This window comes from Poecilia latipinna, unplaced genomic scaffold, assembly GCF_001443285.1.
Source record: "Poecilia latipinna isolate Pla-1442-1.1 unplaced genomic scaffold, P_latipinna-1.0 Scaffold1587, whole genome shotgun sequence".
NCBI classification, from domain to species: Eukaryota; Metazoa; Chordata; class Actinopteri; order Cyprinodontiformes; family Poeciliidae; genus Poecilia; species Poecilia latipinna.
In genome coordinates, this window is record NW_015114203.1 from 37754 (window position 1) to 60923 (window position 23170).

Below are 23170 nucleotides of genomic sequence, written 5' to 3' on the forward strand. Positions count from 1 at the left end.
ATAATAAAAAAGGGAGGCTACATGATTATCAACACAAGACAAAAATCTCTTTGGCATAGACCACCCACCCAGAAGCCTAAACACATTCACACACACATACGCACACACACACACACACGCATGCACACACTTCTAAATGTTTTATTTATTTTTTTTAAACCAAAAAACTTAAAAGCTGTCATTATTAAAAATCAATTATTCTTTCTATATTAAAAAAAAACAAAACACAAAGTTGAGCCCTCTTAAGATTATGAGTCCCATATTTGACGATAATTGCATATTTTACAGCAGGTGGAGAGCAGAGGGAGTGAATGTTTTCTCTTCTCTCGACTACAGAATCCCACTTCAGGTCTTCAGCCTCTCGTCTCGTCCAGCATCCTGTGAGCAGGAAGGAGAAAATGATCCGATGAAGGTTTTTCTACAACGTCTCGGTTGGTTAAGCTCAGTCACTGTGTGTTGTCCATGATGTATGTTCATGCAAATTCATAATCAGAATCATTTTGGACATGTTCCGTCACATCAATCTGAAACCGTTTTTCTTTTTTTTTTAACTTGACAAAAAGTTCTCGGTACTCCAGAGCCATAAACCTGCAGCAACTGTGACGCCATGATGCTAATCCCTGAGATTTGAAGAATTAAGGTGGACTGAAATACAGTCGATATCCTTCCCCTTCCCCCCACAAATATTAGAGCTGCTGCACAATATATCAAATTTCAGTTTTAATCAGATGAAGATTAATAAATATGTACGTGTCGTAGCGGAAAGTGGAAGATGACAATCAATTGTAGGAATATTAAATAATAGCATTGCATTTTTTTCCCCCACAAGATCACAATGACATGTTTTACCAACATTGTGCAGCCCCAATGAATCCTACATGGGAAGAAATGGACCATCTAAGCACAGAGTATTTAAAATAGTTTCTATTCCACTTTTCACATCTGAAAATATTTGGTTAAATATTTGGAGTGAAACTTTGTTCATGTCCAACTTTATAACATCACAGTAATGTAGCAGTCACACAAAGCAAACCTGCTGAAGCTGCAGAGAAATGTGTGAGAAACCTGGCAGCTAAAAACAACATAATACTGCCATCAATATTTATATAGTTTTCTTTTTTTTTTAGAATCAATTCTTTTTGTCTGTTATTAAAACTAATAAATAAATCTAAAGAACAAGGCATCTCAAGTTGTTTTCCTGATACCATCTGGTGTAAGATTATAAATATTGACAAAATGAGTTTTTTCCTTGGCCTTCATTTGCAAAACGGTTCAAATTAGCATCGATTTTCAAGTCTTGAATTGAACTGAGCTATAGATCTAGACTTAGACCTGCGATATAATGGCCTGAACCAAACAACACTGTTGTGTTGTGATGGTCCAATCAGACTGTGTTCAGTGAAGGTGAACCTTCACCTTCCCGTCTTTTTAGAAACTCTCAGCAGCTCTCGAATGAAGCTCCGTCTTCCCTGTCCTGATTAAGATAAGCATCCACACAGCATTATGCTGCCAGTGCCACGCTAGGTGTTACAGTACACAAAGCTTTTTGTATTCAAGCCAAGAAAAACGTAACTTTGGTTTCATTCGACCACAGCAGCTTCTTCCGTCTTCATGACCTTCATATGCCAGAAAATCTCTCAACATCCCCACACTCTTCCATAAGAGCCAGATTTTGGACGCACACAGCTAACAGATTTTGGCAACTCTGTCCACTTTGTTTATCACGAATCCCAGTAGAAATACACTGAAGTTAAAATGTGAATGCGTTAGCTGCTCGTGTCGTCGCATACTAACCGTTAATATTCGTAGGGTCTATTGTTGAAGTTCGTTCCTTGAAAGTCGTCTCCCATCATTTGTCCGTCAAAGCCTTCCATTGGCATCTCACCTTGGTATGGATAGGGTGTGTAGCCGTCTGTTTCTGTAAGGAGTTACATGTTTTTATTAGCTCCCTGCTGTATTTACAGCAACCATGGATTTCACTCCACATTTTTAGAAAACTGACAAAAAAAAAAAGACCATAAAAGGAAATTAGAGAAATGAGTCACAGTTACTCACCATCTTGAAAGCCTCCTTCCAGGATAGTGTTGTGGGCCTGTCACAAGAAGGCCACAGATTTACATTTATTCACTTGTTCAAGACTAGATTAACATAAAAAGACACAACTGTCTATTTTAGTACTGATGTGTTGGAGGTAGAATGCGGCATTTAGACAGCAGAGGGCGCCACACACTCACCGACTCCCAGGCCGCAGGGTCGTGTTTGAACAGAGAGTGCGTGAGCTCCACGGAGACGCGCTTCTTGTAGTCGGCGTTCTTATCTTCGGAAATGCGGTAGAGGACAGCAGCAGCGTAGGTAGCTGGAGAGAAAGAATCAAAACGATCAGTGATCCACAAATAAATACATTTGGAAAAGAAAAACTTCAGGAGTGCACCCAAGTCTTTAAAGGGCTTGAAATGTACGCGCAGTTGTAGGTGTAAACCCATGTTGGAATCCCAACTCAATTTACTGCATCGAATATAAAATATAAGGACCTAAAGATTAAAGTTGTGAGGATTTTGTTTTTTGCGCCAATTGTATTTCTGTATGTTGTTTGGTTTGGCCTGGAGCTTTCACAACTTATTGGGTGTTAGAGATTCAGTGCTGGCCTCTAGTCTAAACAAATGCTCCTGCATCTAAAGACTGTCGGTCATTCAAAGGTAACAAGTTTGCCTCTCCAAATGTAAGGAAGTGTTGGTTTTGTCAAATTAACAATCTTTGAAGTTAAATCAAGCTCTTTCGGTCTCCACTTCCCACACCGAAAGATGACACCAAACTGCAACTCTGTCAATGTTTTTGACACTAAACACTCACACACTAACACTAAAATCACAAATCTATCCGGAATGATGATAATAATTATAAAAAATACTCTCATATTTTTGTAGCTTCTTTTTGTAACTAATTTTTGCTTCGTGGAGCCTGAAGCAGATTTTGGGTGGGTGGGGGAACCCCAGATGGCCCTGAATGTTTTTGAGGGTTGTGGATGTAATTAGAGCAGCTGCTGTGGTGCAGCAGGGGGGCATAATTTGGGCATGAGTCATTAACAGAGTTTCTACTCCAACTGTACTATGAGAGAAATTAGTTCACTTTAGGATGAGGCCAATAGCTTGCCTGCAGCTGGGGAAGTAAATATAAGAGGCTGTCGAGGAACATCAAAAGTTTAATTGAACTTTATATTAGACGGCAGAACAACGTCCTGCCCGGTATAAGTAACGAGTTATACTGTCCACCTCAAAACAGATCATTTAATTGTGATTTAAGGAGCTCAGCTGATGTTAAGGCACCCTAACTAGGTTGGCTATTTATCACCAACTATGATAAATCAGCTTAGTTAACTTCAAACTTTCTTACTTGATACCAGAAGTTAAGCCTTTGCTAGCTTAGCTGGAGTAAAGATATGTTGCTAATTAGCTTTGAAGTTGGCTAGTTAGAAACCACCAACTGTTTGGGTTTTATATGCAAACTGTAGGGGAGAAAGTAGGCATGATTTAAAAATAGGATATACCTTGTAGATTCACTTCTTGGCATATATATTTAGTTGTTCGTTAATAATTAAGAAGCTACTAAGCAGAAGCAGTTATGCAAAATAATTTAAAGTCAGCATCTAAAATAATAGGTAATATTTAAAATCTTTGTTCGCGTCGGTCAACACAATGTTAGGCAGAAGTAATACTGGAAATGATAAGTTGAGGCCAAATATCTGGAGATTGCTCGTACAGCAAGTTCAGCACGTCCAGAAATCGACTGCCTTTCTCTCCAACTGTGACTCAGAGCAACATTGCAAGAAGCTAATTGAGCTGTGATGTATATGCAGCGTACCGATGCCCTCATTGTTGGAGTGCAGCAGCTCCATCAGTGGAGCTGAAGCTCCCTCTCCGTCGATAAGGTCAGCGCTCTGTCTGTCCAGGGCCAGCTCACACAGCACGCCTGCCGCCACGCGCTTCACGTTGTCCACCGGGGAGTAGAGGAGCTGCAGAGATGAGAGAGTACGTGTTAGAGGGGGAAAAATAATTCCTTACACAGAAGTCACAGGCTGGTTAGTGTCAGGGTTTAAAAATGTTTTAAAATGTTTCCTGCACATGTCGTCAAGTGTCGTCTTAAGATGCCAGAGGTGAAGAGTAATGCTGTAGCTTTGCTGTACACTGCCGGTTAGCTGGCTGAAATTAAGGGTACTAAACTTTTTTTCTTATTTCCACAGTTTTGGCTTCAAGTCTACATATGAACAATTATTTTTTACAGTGGAACAAATTGTCTTTATGAAAATAATTGGATAAGATGTTACATTTCTCATAGGATTCTTCTGAAAGCACCATGACAATAACACTGTGAGAAGACGACTGACCCGCTATGGCCCAGTTCTGAGTTTGTTACCTGGACAAAGAGTGGAATTGTATCCAAGGTGGCAATTTGAGCTCTATTCGTGGGATCTCTTGCCAGGATGTGCAAGGCTCCTGTGCAACCCTCCACAATCTCCTCCATCCTCACTCCATCCTGAGATTGAAAGATATCAGAGATTATCCTTGGAAAGGCAAGATTATATTTTATTTTTTTATGTCTATCGTAGTAAAACAAGCCAGAATCCGTCAGGTACCTGGTAAGACTGAGGGGATGCACTAGTTTTCTGATTGTCCTGGTGGGCCTTGATCAGCAGGTTGACCAGACGGGGGACGGCGTTTGCATCCCTGAGCGGAGCCTGGTTTTCTGGGCACAAGGCCAGGTTACGGAGCAGCCCAACAGCAGCCTGCAGAGGGGAAAGAGGCAGGAAGACACTGTTAATGCACTATGTCCATAATTGATTTGTAACTAAGAGTAAAAAAAAAATGGGCCTTCGCTTTTGTTTTTAACTGAACCATTTCCGTCTGCCATGCTCCTTCAAGCTGCGTGACGCTTTGTCCACTTGGACACCGTCATTAACCATCTGTCCCTGCATTTACCTTGGAGTTCCTTGATGATGATTCTTTTAAAAATCTATTTAAACTTTTTTTAAAAATAAAACACTAGCCTATTGTCTACATCACACAAAACACTTCAGCAGACGCACACATTTCTCTCCTTTACATTCACTCGTCTACCTTGATGACCGGCCAGTAGTAGGGCATGTTGAGCAGCTTGACGATAGCTGGGATGCCGTAGTGGTTCCTCACGGCGTGCTGCGCCAACTCGGCGTCCTGGTGGCGCGAGGTCAGATGTCGCAGGGCGCAGACCGCCGGCTCGATCACGTCCTCCTTTTCCCCGGCACGCAGTATGGCGTGGATCAGCGACTCGATGCCGTTGTGTTGGGTGACCAGAGATTTGTTGTTGCTGTTGTTGCACGTGAGGTTGGACAGGATGCCGGTGGCGCAGGTGAGCATGTTGATGTCGTCTGCGCTGAGGAGCGCCACCAGAATCTGCAGGAGGGATTCGACTCCTTCCTGAATGGGTAGAATGAGGAGGTTCGGATCAGTCGTGTGCTGGATGGACACACTCCACGCGAAGCGCCGGAATCGGTTGTCGTTGACGTAGGTGTGTGGTAAAAATCGCGTTGTGTTGTTCGCAGAGGCCCCGGGTTGAAGTGTTTCGACAGAGCTCTGTGCTAAGTGTTGTGTGACCGGTTAGAAGTTCGTCGCTGTGTTTTATGAGGAATCGCGCTCTGGCAGCACTGCTGATATTTCTCTTAAACTATCTGGGTTTTGTATCTGTAGGAGACAAACACTTTTGATGAACTTTTATTGTCAAAAGTCCGTCAAAAACTTTTGATGATAAGTTTTTGACGAACTTGTCGTACATTTGTTCGATTCTTCACTAAATAACTCCTACATGATTGGGCAAATGGTTAATTTTTCTGGATGGAAATTGTAACGTCATTCACAAAGGAGGCCGCCTGCAAGAAAGTTTGTTGCTCTCTGACAGTCTCCTAAAAGCAGAACAGAGGAAGTGGGGAGGGGATCCCCGGCAGGTCGGGGAGTGACGTATACTGAAGCGGGAGCGGTGTCCCCCGTGTGGTCTGTGCCGTTATATGACAGGTGTGCACAAATACAAACAGTCCAAAACCACTTGACTGCGTGTCGACCGTTCGGCTTCAGATCAAGTGTGTTGTTGGAATCTTTAGGCAAATGAGGAACGAGGATGTGCTTAAGAAGTGAATTAGGACCTGCTTTGTTGCAGCATCGGACAGGTTTCTGAGGGTCCACAGGCAGTTCTGCTGCAAACGCTGGCTGGAGCCTTGCAGGTGTTTACCAAGGGCCTGCATCCCACCTGAAGAAAGGAGAAGGAAAAAACCCACTCGGCTCTCAATGACGTCTCATGAACGCAGATTCAGTGCGCTAGGGGCGTCGGTGCTGCTCAAAAAGCGCGGCCCGACTCCCCTGCGCACACACACACAGGTGTTTTCTCTCACATGCTGCACACGTTACATACCGGCCTCCACGATGGCTGGCTTGTTGCTGGGGCACACAGAGAGGACTTTGAGGACGCGGCTCGTGGTCCAAAGCAACTTCTCGTAGTTGTAGTTCCTCATGATGTGAACAAGACCTTCAGGACCTCCGTTGGCGAGAATGATCAGCTGTTGCACAGAGACGCAGCGTTAAAGCGTACGGCTTTTACCCAGTCCAGAATTGTCTTAATCTCTCCATGAGGAAACAACACATTTTTTTTATCTCAAATCAGCAAAACCGTAGCTTGTCCAGGCAGATTAACCCCACTTAAACCCTTTCTTATTATTTCAATCATAAAAAACTTAACCGCACCCATGCCGTCACCTGAACGGCTCGGTTCTCATGCCACACCCGACACTAAACACCTTCCTGCTGCTGGTCTTGGCAGCTCTCCAAGTATGTGTCCTGGCTTCAAGAGCACAAAACGTAATAAAAGCAGACCTTGCTCTCCTGGTTGCCGTACGACAGCAGCTGCAGACAGTCCGTGGTGATGGCCAGGAACTTGGGGTTGGTCTTCTTCAGCAGCGGGACCATCCTTTGCAGTCCGTCGGCCAGACGCACGGCCATCTTGGCTCCCTCCTGGTGCAGCAGCAGGTTGTGAAGTGTGGTGATGGCGTAGAACAGCACAGACTCTAGCGGAGAGCTGAAGACAAGAAAACTCACATTATTTAAAAAAATCCTACCATGTTTTAGTCAACTGAGTTTCCTTAATACGAAAAAAGGAAATCAGAGGAAAACCTCTTTAGGTTGATGTACAACTTAAAGGAAAACAGTTTATTAAAGAAAAAGAAATTAGTTAAAGAATGGAGTGGATTATTAAATAGTCAGTTCTACCTTTCTTTTTTCTTTTTTTTTAGATGGCTACAATTATATCTGATTGAGTTCTCATCTTCAGACATTTATTAGTTCATAAAAGTGATAATCACCTTCATATCTGACTTTTTTTGAAGTTTAGTTTTGATCCAATTTTCATACATGAGTGTAGTTGACATTACTTTTATATTTTCAGTTTCAGTCAACAACATTTCACGAGGCTCTTTAATGCATCAGAAACATTATGTTCCAATATGTTACAGTGCAACTTCTGAAATTTTCAAGGAAACAGATAAAATCTGCAGACCTAAGCAGTCTGAGAAAAAAAAAATGTGGCGATGAATAAGAGTGACGTGCTGGGAGTGGATTCATTTTAATATCTGTGAAATGACAGGCTGAGTCAGAAGCAGCAACACTGAGAGAATCACTTCCAGCTTTCATCCAGACCAACAAGCCGTCTGTCTGAATGAAGAAAGTTGGATGTGACCAGTTCACTGCACTCCCAACCCTGCAATTAAATCTAACAATTTCTTTTTGTTTTTGCATTTTGCTTCCTGTCCTGGTTACTGAAGACGAAACAGAGGCGGTGGCTAAATGTTTTACCAACAATGTTTCTGTGCAGGGGAAATTCTTGGGAAGTCTTGACACGATTTCAAACAGTAGACGGGTGCGACATTTAAGTTTTAAATCAATCTGGGAATGAACTCAACAACTCATATTGTTGCTGTGCCGCCTGTATCGACAGCCAGCGAGCAGCTTTTTAAAAAAGGCATAAAGAATAAATAAATGGTTGGTTTTTGCGTGAAAGACTTGCAAGTCATTTTGTAGAATTAACAAATTTGGGTTTTAACCACCAATATGAGTTTTTAAGCCCTTACAATAGCGCTGAGCTAAAGAGAGACTGCGTTGGCTGCGTCAGCTCTGTGTCTGTGATGGCGTCTCGGCTCTGCCTGTCGTTCCCAAATGTCCTCGGCCTGATCGAGACTCGCAAAGAACGAAGTTAAACCAGTAGTCTTTACATTTTATGACATTCAAAGAACTGGATTTATGGAGGAGCAGAACATATCTTCTGTATGTTTTAGTCTGCATTGTATCATGAGCCAAATTCTCAAAGGTGTGAATTAAAACTGTGTGGAAACACAACATCGTTAGTAAGACGCAGGTTTCTTAAAGGTTGCAGCCGTTTGTGTAGAGCAGAGTTTAGATCAAGCTTAACAAAACAACAACAAAAAAAATCCAACCCGATCTGGCTTGAGCCCATAGGCATTGTGTCCAAGTAAATAAGTGAACCTGACATATTTTAAGTAAGATTTTGCTGCTTTCCTTTTCATTTAAAAGCAGAGCAACTTCTCCTGTTTTTAGCTTTAGCATCTTCCGGCTCCATCTTGTCGGTTGTTGTAACCACAGGGTGAGTTAACCGTAAATCGTCGGGGACGTGTGACTGAAAGGAGCCCATCTCTGCCGCTGCTCCAGCGGGACAGAGCTCTGTTTGTTACAGCCTGATTAACTTCTCCACCCTGTTCGTTTTCTGAACAAGTTAAACTATTTGCTCCTCTGTTTACACTAATAAGTAGATAAGTAGAACTTTATGTGGTGCATTCATGTTTGGTTTTCCTTGTGCCGTACATAAAGCAAATAGTTGTGGCCCAAACTTTTGGGTTGGGCTCAGGCCATAGATCTAATCTGAAGTGCTGAGTGGGACACATCCTGAGCCAAATGATGTAACTATGAGTGGTTTATGTGATGTGAAGTCAGGACTCAATTCAAACCATGTTGGAGCAGCTCATAAAACCTCCAACTGGGAGAAAATATCAGCTACAGGTTGAGAAAATACGGTAACAGAACCCAGCGATTGGCGAACGAGGCGAGGTGGGAGGCAGTTCTTCTTAACCTTAAATGTTGCAGAGGAGACAAACTCCTGTGGTGTGTATAGTAAATGAGGAGCGGGACGTGACGTCCGTTTCCCAGCAGTACCTGAGCATGCGGACAAGAGCGGGGATGCCTCCCGACTTGAAGATGGCGAGCAGGCCCTCCCTCTGGTGGGACAAGTTGTGGAGGATGCTGGCTGCGGCCTTGGTGGTCTCCATATTGTTTGAGTTCTGCAAGGCCCGGACCACCGCCGCCACCATCTGAGGGGACTGCATGAGGGCGCGGCGGGACGCCTCCTTATGGGTCAGCTGGTTCACAATCTGTGCCGCCTTGCTGACCACCACCTGTTTAGAGATTAAATATTTAGGGAGGGGAGAGTTTTTATTCGACTGTTGTAGTGCTGGCTAATTTTTTTTTTTTGATAATAAACAAAATGAACCGACAACATTTCAGTCAAGCCAGATTTAGCTTGGCTGCACGTCCCCGTGTTCATCACCTCATCTTCGTCGTTGAGCAGCTTGGTGAGCTCCGGGATGGCCCTGGTGGCCAGCTCGGCGTCGTCCTGGTAGTTGATCAGATGGACGATGGCCTGTTTGAGCATCTGGGAGGGCTCGGCCAGCCGCTGGACGTTGGTCATCTGGGACGGGTCTGTCTGGGTCGACAGGATGGCGGTGCCTTCTTCCAACGACTCGGGGAACATCGCAGCCCGAACACGCTGAGCTCTGCTCAGTGTGTATTGGGTGTCCACGTCTGGAATACAGCAAAGCGGTGGTCAAACTGACATCGAAAGAGAAATTTGCACAAAACTGGTCCTTTTTACGACTGCCTTGTCTCACCGGGCTGCTCTTTGGTGACGGTGGTGGTTGTGACGTAGCGCGTGGTGGTTGTGTAGTCGCCATCATCGTCTCTGATGGTGGTGGCTCCAGACTGGATGCCCGAGTCGTGACCGTAATACGACTGACTCCACTCGCTGACCTTCGCCCTGCCACTGTCCATCTCACTCACTGGAAAACACAAAAATAGGAAGAGGAGATCAGAAATGGTGCAGGTACATTTAAATTCCTGAGATCAGATCCCTCCCACTGGATCCGACTGGTTGATTCAGACCAGGAGAGGTTTATTTCTGCCGATGGCAGTAGGACCACACGGAAGAGGCAGAGGAGCTCGAGGTTTTCACTGATTATCTGACTAGTTATACTGTCAGTTTTATGTTTAGAAATGAAATGTTTTAATATGTAAAAAACTACTTTTATAAAAGTTACATGCTGCAGCTTGAACAGAAATTTAGCTACTAGATTTCAGAAATCTTTGTGTCTGATGCCAAGCTGAAGTGAGAACACTAAAAACTAAACTATTGAGGACAAGAACATTTATTTTCAAAAAGATTACTGACAGTATTTCAGCCTCTATGTTATCAGAGTCAACTCTGATTAAAGAAAAATGTATATTTTACTTAAATTTGATCTGTTAGTCATCGACCATTCTTGAACACGAAGTTGTTTCAAAAAGATGAAACTTATGCTTAACGCAAGAAAACAATAATTGAACTTTTGACAGGTTATAATTAAAAACCTATCTCATAAATAAAGCCATTAATGTGATCCTAACCTTTAAAATATTAAACAAAAAAGTTATTTCGATAAAATTCAAATAATTATTTTTGTGCGAGTCTCCCCGTCTGATTTTAACTTTGTTTATTCCTCAGGAAAGTAGATCTAGAGATAATAACTGCAATAATTTTCTATGTCAGTTTTAGAGACGGAATGTCAAATATACAGATGCTGAAAAAGTTTGAGATGAATTTGAATTTCCATTAAAAACACAAAATATTTATTAAAACATCTCAATCAGTTGTCATACAGAGCTCAGTCTGGCTAGTATGATACAATTTTATTCTAGGGTATAAAAAACACAAAACAAAAGAGCAAAACTTGAGTGTTGCACTGCAAGTTTCAGAAGAAATACTTCATCGTATTTACTGAAACTTTTTTCAGATTTTGCAAAACTTGATTTTTTTAATGCTTCAGAAAAAAATATTTTATAATTAATAATTTAGTAGATAATCAACTAGTTTATCTGGCAAGTTAATTAGCTTAATTCTACTAATTGATTATTTCAACATCAGATTTTGTTCTGTGTTGGTTTAAATTATTTATAGCATTTATTCTATTTAATCACTCGTGACCTGAAAACATCAGCTACCAACATAAGAGTCGATTAGCTTTTCCCTTCATTGCAGTTTGAGCAGGTCTAAACCTCCAAGAGCTGCAGGATGGATCTCCATCATGCTACAGAAATTATTAAATTCAACATAAAATTCAGGCCATTTTAAGTCATTGCACGAGCCAGACAAAAGGGGGAAACCACATAACTGTAATATGACACGACTGAAAAGAATGCAGTGGATAAAAACGACAACATCACTAAAACAGGCAGCGAAGAAAAGAAATGCAGAGAAATGATAAAAAAAAAAAACGACTTACTGTGCATCTCCATCCTTGTCCGTTATCAAAGGAGCAACGACGGAGCCAACCTGAAATATGCAGAGAAATAAAATAATGATTCCCACAGATTTCCTTCACTCCAAATGATCAAGACACATCTGACTCCACGCCCATCCTTTCATGAATTGCTAAGCATTCTGGCACGCTCTCTGCCTCCTTGCACAAGCGCTGTCGTTTTGCTTACTCGTCTGCCACCGTGACAGATCCCGAGCCGGACCCTCCTACCCTGCAGCCAGGCACTCTGACCTGAAAACGACAACACAAAGCAGCAGCGGCAGCAGCAGCAGCAGCAGCAGCAGCGTTGTGGTTCCAGGAGGAGGGAGGGCGAAGTGGGCGGAGAGACAGCAGCATGTCAGAAATTCTCAGCACCGACCTTTAACCCCCAGATCCCCACCCAAGCAGCTTGAAGCAGCCTCCTGCTGACGTATGACGATCAACTCGCCTGTCAGGTTTAGATTCTGGTAAGCCTGAGTGCGTCTCTATGCGTGTGTGTGTTTGTACAGTGAGCCGACACCTCGTCGTCCACAAAACAAAACACGAGAAAACACTAAATATACTTCACGTGTATGTGCTTTAAGATATGCCCATATAGTAATCAAAACAGTTTCAAACAGATACAGTTGTGTAATTACACACCAACCTCTCTTCAGGTTGCATATTTACACTGCAACTTGCCAGCACACGCTCATTCTACACGCCTTGACATCATGTAATCATGCTTCATGCTACATTAGTGACTCAAACCAGATACAGCTTCACTCTAGTAAATTGTTGAATTTGTGTGGATGTCGCAATAAAACCAAAAAACAGAGCAGCAGGACCTGGACCTGTGTGTACGGTCTCCTCCTAGTCAACGCAAGCGTTTTCTCTTCGTGCGCCGAGATTCTTTGTGCAGCGTCTTTATTTTCCGGAGTAAACAACCGCTGTCGGGACACGCATGGAAACGGTCGCCACATTTCTGCAGCTCAGATGACATTCACCACAGAAACTCCCTTGAAAATCTGCATTTATAATGGCTGCCTGCCACTGCCTGTGACACATGACTAACCAGCACAATGCGTACACTGTGCTGCTTTCAAGTGCTTTCAGATGTTTTGGCTGTCACAGACGGCTTTGTTAGGCAAATTGCCGGGCCGCATTGTGTGCGTGTTTCATGATGGACTCAAGGTATACAAAGATTTCAAAGAACAAGACGATGAATTAAAAAAAAAAAAAAAAAAAAGGCCATCCCCGAAGCTGCTGCGAGACATCTGGTTTTAGCACGGCAGAATCTTCCGTTATTACAACCAATAAAACAAGCTCTGGCAAAGGTACATAATGTCTAGCTGCTGCGTTGGCAGAAGGTGAGCTATAAAAACAAAGTCAGGGTGACAAAGTGATCAAAGTGCAAGAATTAAAAGAGGACAGAAACAAACGCTTGTACAAAGTCTCAGTTCTTTGTTTTTGTACTGAAAGTCGTTCCGTGATGTGTTCAGAATTTGGGATATTTTTAAACCTGATCCTGCTTAAAACCTCTCTGTAACTCCCTCCCTGACCTGTCTTCCTTGTTCTTTATAATGTTGTTTATTCACCAATGTTCTCTCAAAATGAAAAATCTTCCCTATCCCGCAGAGTTTATCCTGAAACACTGGCCATCCTGGGCTTTTTTTGGCAGTCGAAGAGGAGAGGGAACTGAAAACAAAATGAAGGTTTCAAATTTTTTTATTTGCAAAAAACAACCATGTGCTACTTTCTTTTTACTTCAAATGTGCGTGTTGGTCAAATCACATAAAATTAAAATAAAAACCACTGAAGTTTGTAGTTTTAACCCTCTAAAATGCTTCAACACAAGCACTGTTGACCTTCCCCTCCCCATCCTCCATATTTAATTTAGAAAATATGTGAACGTTTTGTAATGTTTCAACTTGTTTCTTTATCTCTGTTCACCTCCACAGAGATCAGCCACTCAGAGTTTCAGCTGCAGTGACTCTGGCATGACATCCCCACAGGACCAGGCCCCAGAGGATTGTCTGTACTTGCAGCTACATGATGCACTGACTCATCAAGCGTCCGCTGCTCTTACAGTCAACATTCACGCTCACCTTTCCAAGTAAACAGGCGGCAGCTTCAATTTACTGAAGAAACATCCTCAACATTCACCAGCTGCTAATGGAAATAAATCGATTGATGCTATAAATGGTTCTGGTTAAAGTTTTGAAAGGCGGTTTAAGACATTGTTTCCCCCCCCACAGCATGTTGCCATTCTCTGGAAACCAGGGAAAGTATTTGGTGCTGCTTTGTTACTCGTAGGCGAGGCAGCGGGTTCAGTCAACTATTTCAGTCTGATGACACGCCCTGCCGATCGCCTTGGTAACATAGGCGATCGGATAAAACCTGTTTTGTTGAAGGTTTTATCTCCCGGCCCAACTCATGTTTGATGCTGCAGAGATTTTGTTTCACTTTTAATAAGATTCCCAAACTCTTACGGAAACAACCTTAAACTCTTTCTGTGATAAAAAGATTTAAAACAGAAGATTACAGCAAAAGTAAAACTAAGAGTTGATCTGGGCTTAAATGTTATTTTCTATCCGTCCTGCTGTGTTTCGAGTCTTATCAGCCGGGTTATAGTTAAATACTTGGTCAGATTGTGAACTTCACACTGGACTTTGCTCTCTTCTAGTTAATAAGTGATGCCTTCTTTTCACTCACAGTTCTTTACCACCAGCACTACAACTGTAACACAGGGGCCTAGCTCTGGGAGAAACCCGCATTTCACACTCGGCGCCTCCCACCCGTCTTGTTAGGCAACAGAATGACTTCAGGAGGCTTCTTCCAAAAAAAAAACAAAAAACTGCCTTCACAGTAAAACCAGGAATGCGCATCAGTGAAAAGCTGCCAGAGAGCAAGTTGCGACAGACAAAGCAGACGTGGATACGTTCCAGCTTTCGCTGCTGAAACACTGGTGTGACATTCCACGCTAACGCTGCATATTCGATCCGTCCGAGAGCGACGCTTCTGCAGCAAAAACCATAAACATCTCTCACAGTTTCACCACTTTTATTTTAGACTCCTCTGACTCAGCCGTCATGTCAAAACTGCTGAAATGATCAGATAAGGGGACATCTCTGCTGTGACAAAAGAGATGAGTAAGGCTGCTGTCAGTGGTGAGAACATGCAGTTCTGCCCCCATCCCTCAGGCGAGTCGAGCAGGGAGTGTCTCCGGAGCAACAACAGGTTCCCGATAAGGGTGCGGCGGAGGATTGCGTGGGTGAAGGTGAATACACCTTCAGGGAATATCAACATTTCCTAACATCTTCCATTCGTTGAGGTTTGCAGGTTGCCAAACGGCCGGGGAGAGGAGTGTGGTAACGAAAACCATTCAGGCACATCTAAACTTCGCTGTCCTAAGCTCTTCTTTGTGTCGCAGCAGGAATAAATCAGGTTCCAGGGCCCCCGGGATGAACTCTGCTCATATTCCAGTCGTATTCCTAACAAGCTCCAAGGAGTTTGTGCTGATCTCTTATTTAGGTTTAATCCTTTCTGGCAGGCAGGGTGGCAAGAAAAACATCTGAGATGTTGCTTGTCTCTCTGGTAGACTTTATTCACTTGCTTAAGAGCATTAGGCCCACACAAATCTAATAAAGCAAAAATAAGTTTTAGGAATTACGCTCATTTGTCTTTTTGCCAACAACTACATGAGAAAACTTATCCCTATTTGGACTCGCTTGCAGGCCAGCAGCCAACTAGGCTACCAGAGATCAGCATGTCAGGAAAAAAAAGTGAAAGCTTCTTAAAAACAGGTCATTTTTACTCAGCAGCATGCTAAAAATATTTACACACACAAAAAAAGAAAAGAAAATGTGTGCATGTTGTCATCCAATACACATTCCAGTAAGAGGATCTTGTGTCTTTGTTGTTTAAAAAACAAAAAAAAAAAGCCTTTTACCCCATCTGGTATAAATCTGATTTCTCACAGACTTGCTGGTTTTATGTTTGGGCTGACAAGCAAATAAAGCAGATTATTGAAGCACACATCTGTAAAGCTTCTTTCACCATCTGGATCAGAGAACGATGCGACATACAGGCCACCCCCCACTTCATGAACACCCCACGCTCCTCAACAACACCCAGGACTTTAACAAATGTCCGGCCACTCTGAGTCCCATCCTCCATGTTGTTCAGTGCAGAAAAGGTTTATTTTGACCAAAATACTTTAACTTAGGCCTATTATTGGGACACATTTTCAATAAACTTTAAAGTGGATTTACAGTAGAAATTTTCATATTTCGCTGAAGCACTTTTAGTAAAGATTACCATCTGTTTTGGTGATAGTAGATACTGATGTTAAGCCACTGAGCTGCTAGTTTTACCACAAAATTAATCTCTTGTGCACGACCTAGCTTATTAAATGTTATTTGTACTGGAATTACAATACCAAAGCGAGCATTAGATATGTGTCAGCTTAAGCTGCAAAGCTGCATAGTTTGATAATATGTTCAAACTTTGTAGCTGCATTTTACTGTCATGTCATGAATCTTGTGCACTATGTAGTAAATCATAAAAATGTACAGTTGAAACCTGAAACGTTAGAATGCTAATGATCGTAGCCTATTAGCTTGTTTGGCTTGACAAACAAGCCAACAATAACAACAAACATAACACATATTAACCATTCAACTTCTGTGCAGTATTTCAGTACATCACTTGATCAGTGGATGGGGAAAAAAAAAAGAAAATTATATATACATATGCCTGCAAATTAAAATCCTTTATGGATGCTAAAAGTAAAAAGTTAGCTGGTTTTCTTAGGCCACAAAGCTGTATCATTACTAATCCATCCAGTGGGAACTACTTTTAGTAATTTACACAACTCTTCATCATTTCCCCACATATTTTAAAGTCGTCAATCCCAGTAGAATAAAGCCTAACGTATTATGTACCAAGTCCACCTGGACGCCAAGCCACAGGTTTCTCATCTTCTGCTTGGACAACAGTAACCGATCAGGCTTTAAAGGCTGTAAAGGCAAACAGTTCGCTATGAATCAATAAGTGAGGATTTGAGAACAGCTAATGGATTTAATGTGGTGGGTGACAGGAAGTGATGGTCAACCTTATCTGACTCACTAAAGCTGTTAGTGTGATCAGACAGAGGAAGTTTGTTTAGAGAAGTTAAGCTACTGCTAATTACTATGAAACAGGCTCAAAGTCGCTGAGACATTTGTCTGAGCGCCACAAGCGCAGATAAAGAGGAACAGAGCTTGAAGGGCACATTTTTAGAGCGTTTTGAAGTGACCGTAACGTCGGGCGATAAAGCCCAATCCACAGCAGTGCCAGGTTTAACCCTTCATATCCTCAAAAAAGAGCCAACATATTACGTCTGTTTCCTTCGGCAACATTAAACTGAATTAATCCAAGCTGCGCCTGCTCAGTTTATCTGGAAATAAGCCAAACAACTCTGTCGACCACTGACGGGAAACGAAATGGGCAGCAGCCGAATGGCTGAGAGTCCTTGTTCTGTCAGTTGATTCACTGCCGCTACTTTAATGAGTCAAATTAGGCCAGTGGATATAGTACGGTGGCTGTAAACTGGAGCGTAGCTGTTTACTCCCTGTGGGATCTGACTGTGAATCAAAGGAAATGCGAGAGGTCTCGGAGGAGGTGCCCGAGCGCAGACCAGATTCACATTACACTGACCTGATAACAAGACGGAAGGAGTGAAAAGCCGCAGTGAGAGCTCATTTGCACAGCCTGCACTGGAATAAAGTTCACAAAACAAGGAGGAGATGCATGTCCACCGACCGCAATATGTATCAGAACCAACACAACGCCAGAATATTGAATTCATAGTAGCTAACGTTGCTGGGAGATTCAGGTTTTTCCAGGCCCCTTTTTGGATTTAAAAGAAGAGACATCCCCCCCCCCAACCATGGTGTTTGGCTGATGTTAGGAAGGAAGAGGATGAACTGACAACACAGAGAGCGCCCTGTGTTACTTTGTTTGAGACTGAGAGGAAAAGAGTAGCCGCATTGTCCCACCGACTTCTGCTATATTGAAAAGGAAACTACTCAAGAGTTCCCCACTGGGTGCAAACAAAAAAAGGACTGAAGCACATCATGATGGCTCTGTGTGTTCACAAGCCAAGTTTAGTGCACAAATCTGCAGTCAAAGCCCAGTCTGAAGGCCTGTGAGGGAATTTTCACTTTGAGCCGTCAGTGCTATGAGTTAGAGTCTGCCTGAACTCTGAGGAAATGCAAAAGATAATTAATTTTTCAGGTAGGAGGAGGAATGTGCTGCTTAGGGAACAAAGAGATCAGAAGCACACAGAAAGTTTGTCAAACGACTGGAAAAAAAGTGTTCAAAATAGATAATTATCTATTTAGTAAACATAAAACAGCATGTAATCAAGTAACAAGGACTGCTTAAAATACTTTAATGATCTCAAAGGGAAATTAAATTTTTATTGACAAATCCACAAACAAATCATGAACCTCAGTCCCTATGACATTTAGAAATTACTTCCTATATTATCCAGAAATATCCAACAAATACTCATTCAGTAACATTTTGAGAGCTGTGGCATGTTTTTAAATGGCTTTACTGCCTGCAACCGAGGAAAAAAGAACAATCATGAAAATCCTCTTTAGAGTCAGTAAGGAGCAATAGTTAGTTTTAAATATTTATTTTTAAATCCATCAATACTACTATTAATAAAGCTAATGTTACCCCAAATCAGCTCAGGCACGACGGTCTTTTCCGACTGATAAAGTGAGAAACCACATGATGAAAAAGTGATAGTCTTTAAAACAAAGCAACATTTTATGGATGCTAGCACTAGCATGCTAAGGTTATTAGCTTGCTTAGCCAATGTCACAAAGTCACACAGTCCATTTGGGCTTGTGTGAAAAACACTGGTACTAAAGCATGCACCACATGATGAATTTAGTCTGCACTCTAAAGTGAACATAAAATTATAGCTAAAACATCCAATAAACATTAGTGTTAGCATGCTATAGCTAATGAAAACTAGCTGTAGGTCACACACAGCTCCTTTGACAAATGTTATGAAAAACCTCTGTACTACTTTTATGAATGTACCACATCATTAATTTATGTGGAGTATCTCTGAAGCCAAGTTTCAAACATTTAATGTAGCATTAGCAAACTAAACATACTTGAGAGAGCTGTACAGTCGTTTAGGATCAATGTAATTTACCGTCTCTGTACGCTATGTTTCTTGTGTTATTATAAATCTGTAGTAGACTACGTAGAGGATGAACAATCGCAGTTGTCATACATTACAACTAAGCTCATGCAAATGTTAAAATAAGGTAATTTACTTCAATGAATTAAACCCTGACTCAGAGACCCCCGTAACCTCCCGTGTATTTCTTGTCGTACATTCATCGCAGTTTCTGGATTACTCAAATGTCAAGTTGCACAATTTTCACAACCCATGACTTCCTGGGAGACTTAAAAGGCAATAGACAAAGAGAACAAGACCTAATGCTTCACACTTTTTCCCAAAATGTGACAAAACAGATGTGAAGGAAATGCAGTCTTTTTCATGACGCCTATCTAGCAAGTAAAGCTTCCCAGTTGATTTATTTCTGCTTCAGCCACACCCTAGCCGTCTTCACTTTCCTCAATATCTCAAAGAAGTGTAATTAAGGGACAGGGAGGAGGAGCACAAAAACAGCCACAACCCGTCGCTGTCAGATCATCCAACAGTGAAAAAATTTCTCTTCAATCAGACTTGGAATGTAGATCCCTCCCTCCTCACCACAGCAATGAAAAAATTATCAGCAGTAATGTTTTTAGAGGAAAAGCAGCAGAACCGATACCACTGGGAAGCTGCGGGACTCATGCATAGTTAACTCAGGCATCTTTTTAAAGACCTGACATGAACCTGGTAGTACTCAGTGTGGGTTTTAAGACCGTCACGTATAGGAGAGAGAAAAAAACGTTATTGGTCATGACATTTAAGCGAGTGACTTGATTCAACAAACTGCTGATGGTAAATATTTGCCTTAATGACTTTTGTTGGCCATTTCCAACTATACTTGGTAAACAATATAGAACTGTAGGAAGAGAATGACTTGTTAGAAACAGCAGAAATCTGTAAAATGAATGGATTATTTTTATGGAAAACAGCTAGGTTATTGATAATGATAACAGAAACTTTAGATGGCTTACAGTCTATTTATTCTTTTGTCATTTTAAATCAATAAAAACAACATTTTGATTACTTGCTGGCCCTGCTTCAGCAATAAAGAAAGCAAAGAAAACCATAATCGTTTTAAATATTTGGACTGAAAACTTCATTGCTAAATAAATACCGGTGAAAGGCAAATCTATACACAACCTATTAGACTTTTACCGCACCAACCTCAGTGGAAAACTCTTTGTTGTTCCCTCTCTATGGAGACGCTAGAATGCTTAACACGATGCATTCAAAGACAATGAGTGCGGTGAAAAACTGTAACTGAGCCTGTGGAAAGTTCACCGTTGGGCATCACTGGACCCAGACAGAAGCAGGTCCAGATCCAGGAGAGACAAAAACATAAACCAAGAGGTCAGGACACAAGACTTTCACTAATCCCCTTTAAAAAGTGTAATGTCCGCTAATGTAGGACAGTATCAGGGTATTAGACGGAGGGGGTAGGGATTAGCACCATGTATCCACAGATGTAACCGCAAAATCTATTGTAAGTCACCCCCCTGGGGACATCCGACCATCATCCCACCCTTTCCCCCGAGGGCAGACAGGAACAGCTTTCCAAACTTGCCCCAGTCTAGTGCCAAACTACAAGCCAGATTGGCATCAACCGAGAGAACCAAGTCCTGTTCCATCCTCGGCACACTAAGTGGCTCCAGCAGGAAGCATTCGTTCAAACCCAGCAAGATATCACACAGTGCACGTTGGCTCTGGTCCACATGCGTTGTAATGACTGGTGATGATTCACTCTCAAGAATAATAAATTATACAATTACAGTTAATGATCCAAATGTCAACATGGCAAACACGGTTGCAAATTAAAGATGTGCCGGCACAAGTTTTAAGCCCTCCTCAAACAGTCATCGAAGGTGTAGGGCACCTCAGGTTGACATTAGAGTTGCACAAAACAGTAGTCATCACAGGATCAGTGTGAAGTGCAAAAGACTGTCTGGATGTGGTATTTTGAATTATATTCTCTATGCTGGGCCTTCGTGTTGTAATACTAGCAATGCTTCAGACCATGTGGGAGGAAGTTAATGGCTCTTAATGCCGACACTGGATGTGTATCTTTAGATGATGAAGCACTCCGATAGTAGCAGGAGACATGGATATGAAAAGTATCAGGAATGTGGACTTATAAATCTATAACGTTACTGCACTTCCCAGCAATTGTAAGATAATTTACATTTTCTTGATACCATGGAGACCAAATTGTTTGTTACTCCAACTGACAGAACAAAATGCCTCATCTTTAAAAAAAAAAGAAAGAAAGAAAGAAGAAAACCCACAGAAATCAGGAGAGCAACAGCTAAAGTACATCTGATTTCATTTTACAATGTGCTGGTAATTTTTCAGCTTTGGTCATCAAGTACCTACCTATATTTAGCACAAAAAGAGGCCAATGTTTCTTACTGATGAAGCGTCAGTTCGTGACTCCCTTGGGGATGTTGTATGGTGACCTTACAATGAACTGCACCAACATGGGAGATGCTGCATAAGTATCAATTCATTCCTGCCCTGGCGATGGCTTAGTGGTCACATATTGACCTGTTTGGGGACATATTACTGACCAACCTTCAATTTGTACCCATTTTGGGGAAGTTTGGGAGCTACTCTGGCAATTAATGGTTAAGAGAAATGTTCTATACTTTCCTAAAAGTCTGCTTATGAGTGCTATTTATCAACAGGAGGTCACTGGTACTTAATTTAATCATAATCTGTCACACTTCATGAGAGTCATCTGGGATTCATCCAAATTTACAGGGACATTTACAACTTAAGCCTAAATTTATCAAATAATGAAACTATAGAGGCAAATAAATTGATCTGCAGTGGTAAAGTAGATGATATCATTGAGATATACGCTCGTCTAAAACGCCGTTTTCTTTTAAGAAAACAGATTTTCTCATAAATGTTTAAAGTTATCTTGATAAATAAAAATATTTTAAAAATGTGGAGTGTAGAGGTGATGTTTAAAGAAAAAAAACTTTCAGAGAAGATGACAAAATGCTGATCAAGACCATTTTAAAAGAGCATAATATGCCTGATTTTTTGGAAGTAGTCATAGGAAAAAAGCAGAGATAAAGGCTTGCAACGCAAATGAAGGGGTGGCTTTTAGTGTGGTGTCTTCTTTCAAATGTCTGATCCAATGAGCTTTCAGCCAGAGAGCCAACATTACACAATAATGCTCCACACATCCAAACTACACTTATTCATGTTTGGCATCGGGAAAAAACAACTAAGTTAACATATAAAAGTTTTTACAGGACTTTACTGGAAACTAAACTTATTTTTTTCACCCACTATATCTAATATCTCCAAAAATAGTTATCAGATGGTTGACAAAAATACTCCGTAAAATGTACTTACCATATTATTGAAGAATAAACGACCTACAACAAAAAACGGAAGCCTCTGTGGATGTCCTGACTGAATATTCCCTACATTTCCTGACAGGTAGGACTGACTCAACCTCACCTGCCACTTTCGGACGCGAACATACAGTAAAAGCACATAAACCAAATGACATAGAAATTTAGAGTATGAAAATATTTCATAGCTTTTGAGAACAAGCTGATAGTTTGAGTAAAATCAACTTTAAACGCCGTAGGAGTTTAAGGTATGCGGAAATGAACTCCAACTTGGATTTGTAACCAACAGAAAGTGAGTTGTGATAACACGACCCTAAAAATAACACAAACGCATTTTTACACGTAAAAAACTAAATGTAAGCAGTTTTAAATAAGCTCACGCGCAAACAAAGGCGGAGATATGGGGAAAACACACTGGGAGACGTCTGTGGAGCAGCAAAACCAGTGGGAATGTGAGTGAATCTTACCTTTAGAAATCACACAACAGATGCTCAGATAATCCCAGGCCGGGGTCTTTTCTGGGGGACACTTGTCCGTCTTTCTATAGACTTCTCTCCCCCTGCAAATGTCGCTCGTCCACAGCAGTCTGAACAAAAAAACGTAGTGAAAGGAGCGTCACCTCGGCAAGGCTCCACCCCTTCATCGCGCGACCCCACCCGGAAGGGCTCTGCTCAATGTCCCCACCACCCCAGACACCGCTTGGTCGTTTTAATGATAAAGACAAACTTGTATTTTACGTTTCAGTAGCAGGCAGATATGTCTTTTTTTGTTTTTGTTTGTTTGTTTGTTTCATTGGTTGCGTATGTATTGCTTTCCATAAAAAAACCTCCACAAAAGTACAAAATGGTTTTAGGTTTTACTCACATTTACGTTCACTGGAGACTGATAGGTGTTTAAGTAGCGATACTTTACAGACAACACCACTTAAAATGTTCTAGATGAGTTTATTTCTTACGTTCAGAGGCC

General features: G+C 41.7%; 1 protein-coding gene and 1 long non-coding RNA gene across 5 annotated transcripts; one reads left to right on the forward strand and one right to left on the reverse strand.

Annotated features, from left to right (window-relative positions):
• Positions 1-187: 187 nt before the first annotated feature.
• On the reverse strand, positions 188-22790 carry jupa (junction plakoglobin a). Of its 4 annotated transcripts, XM_015058970.1 has the most exons (17): positions 22672-22790; positions 12081-12152; positions 11618-11667; positions 9971-10138; positions 9631-9884; positions 9240-9478; positions 6894-7095; positions 6436-6580; positions 6170-6273; positions 5112-5450; positions 4631-4780; positions 4411-4530; positions 3859-4009; positions 2235-2356; positions 2056-2092; positions 1795-1918; positions 188-378 (listed from the first exon to the last, which is right to left on the reverse strand). In XM_015058970.1, the coding sequence occupies exons 3-16, from the start codon at positions 11628-11630 to the stop codon at positions 1797-1799; spliced, it is 2166 nt and encodes a 721-aa protein (XP_014914456.1). In that variant the 5' UTR covers positions 11631-11667; positions 12081-12152; positions 22672-22790; the 3' UTR covers positions 188-378; positions 1795-1796. The 4 variants fall into 4 exon arrangements, with proteins under 4 accessions (XP_014914456.1, XP_014914455.1, XP_014914458.1 ...); XM_015058969.1 differs by lacking the exon at positions 12081-12152; XM_015058972.1 differs by lacking the exons at positions 12081-12152; positions 22672-22790 and adding an exon at positions 11823-11914.
• Positions 12011-15387, forward strand: LOC106963835 (uncharacterized). Its single transcript, XR_001428266.1, has 3 exons — positions 12011-12099; positions 13250-13326; positions 13573-15387. It is a non-coding gene; the product is annotated as an uncharacterized LOC106963835 (long non-coding RNA).
• Positions 22791-23170: the final 380 nt, after the last annotated feature.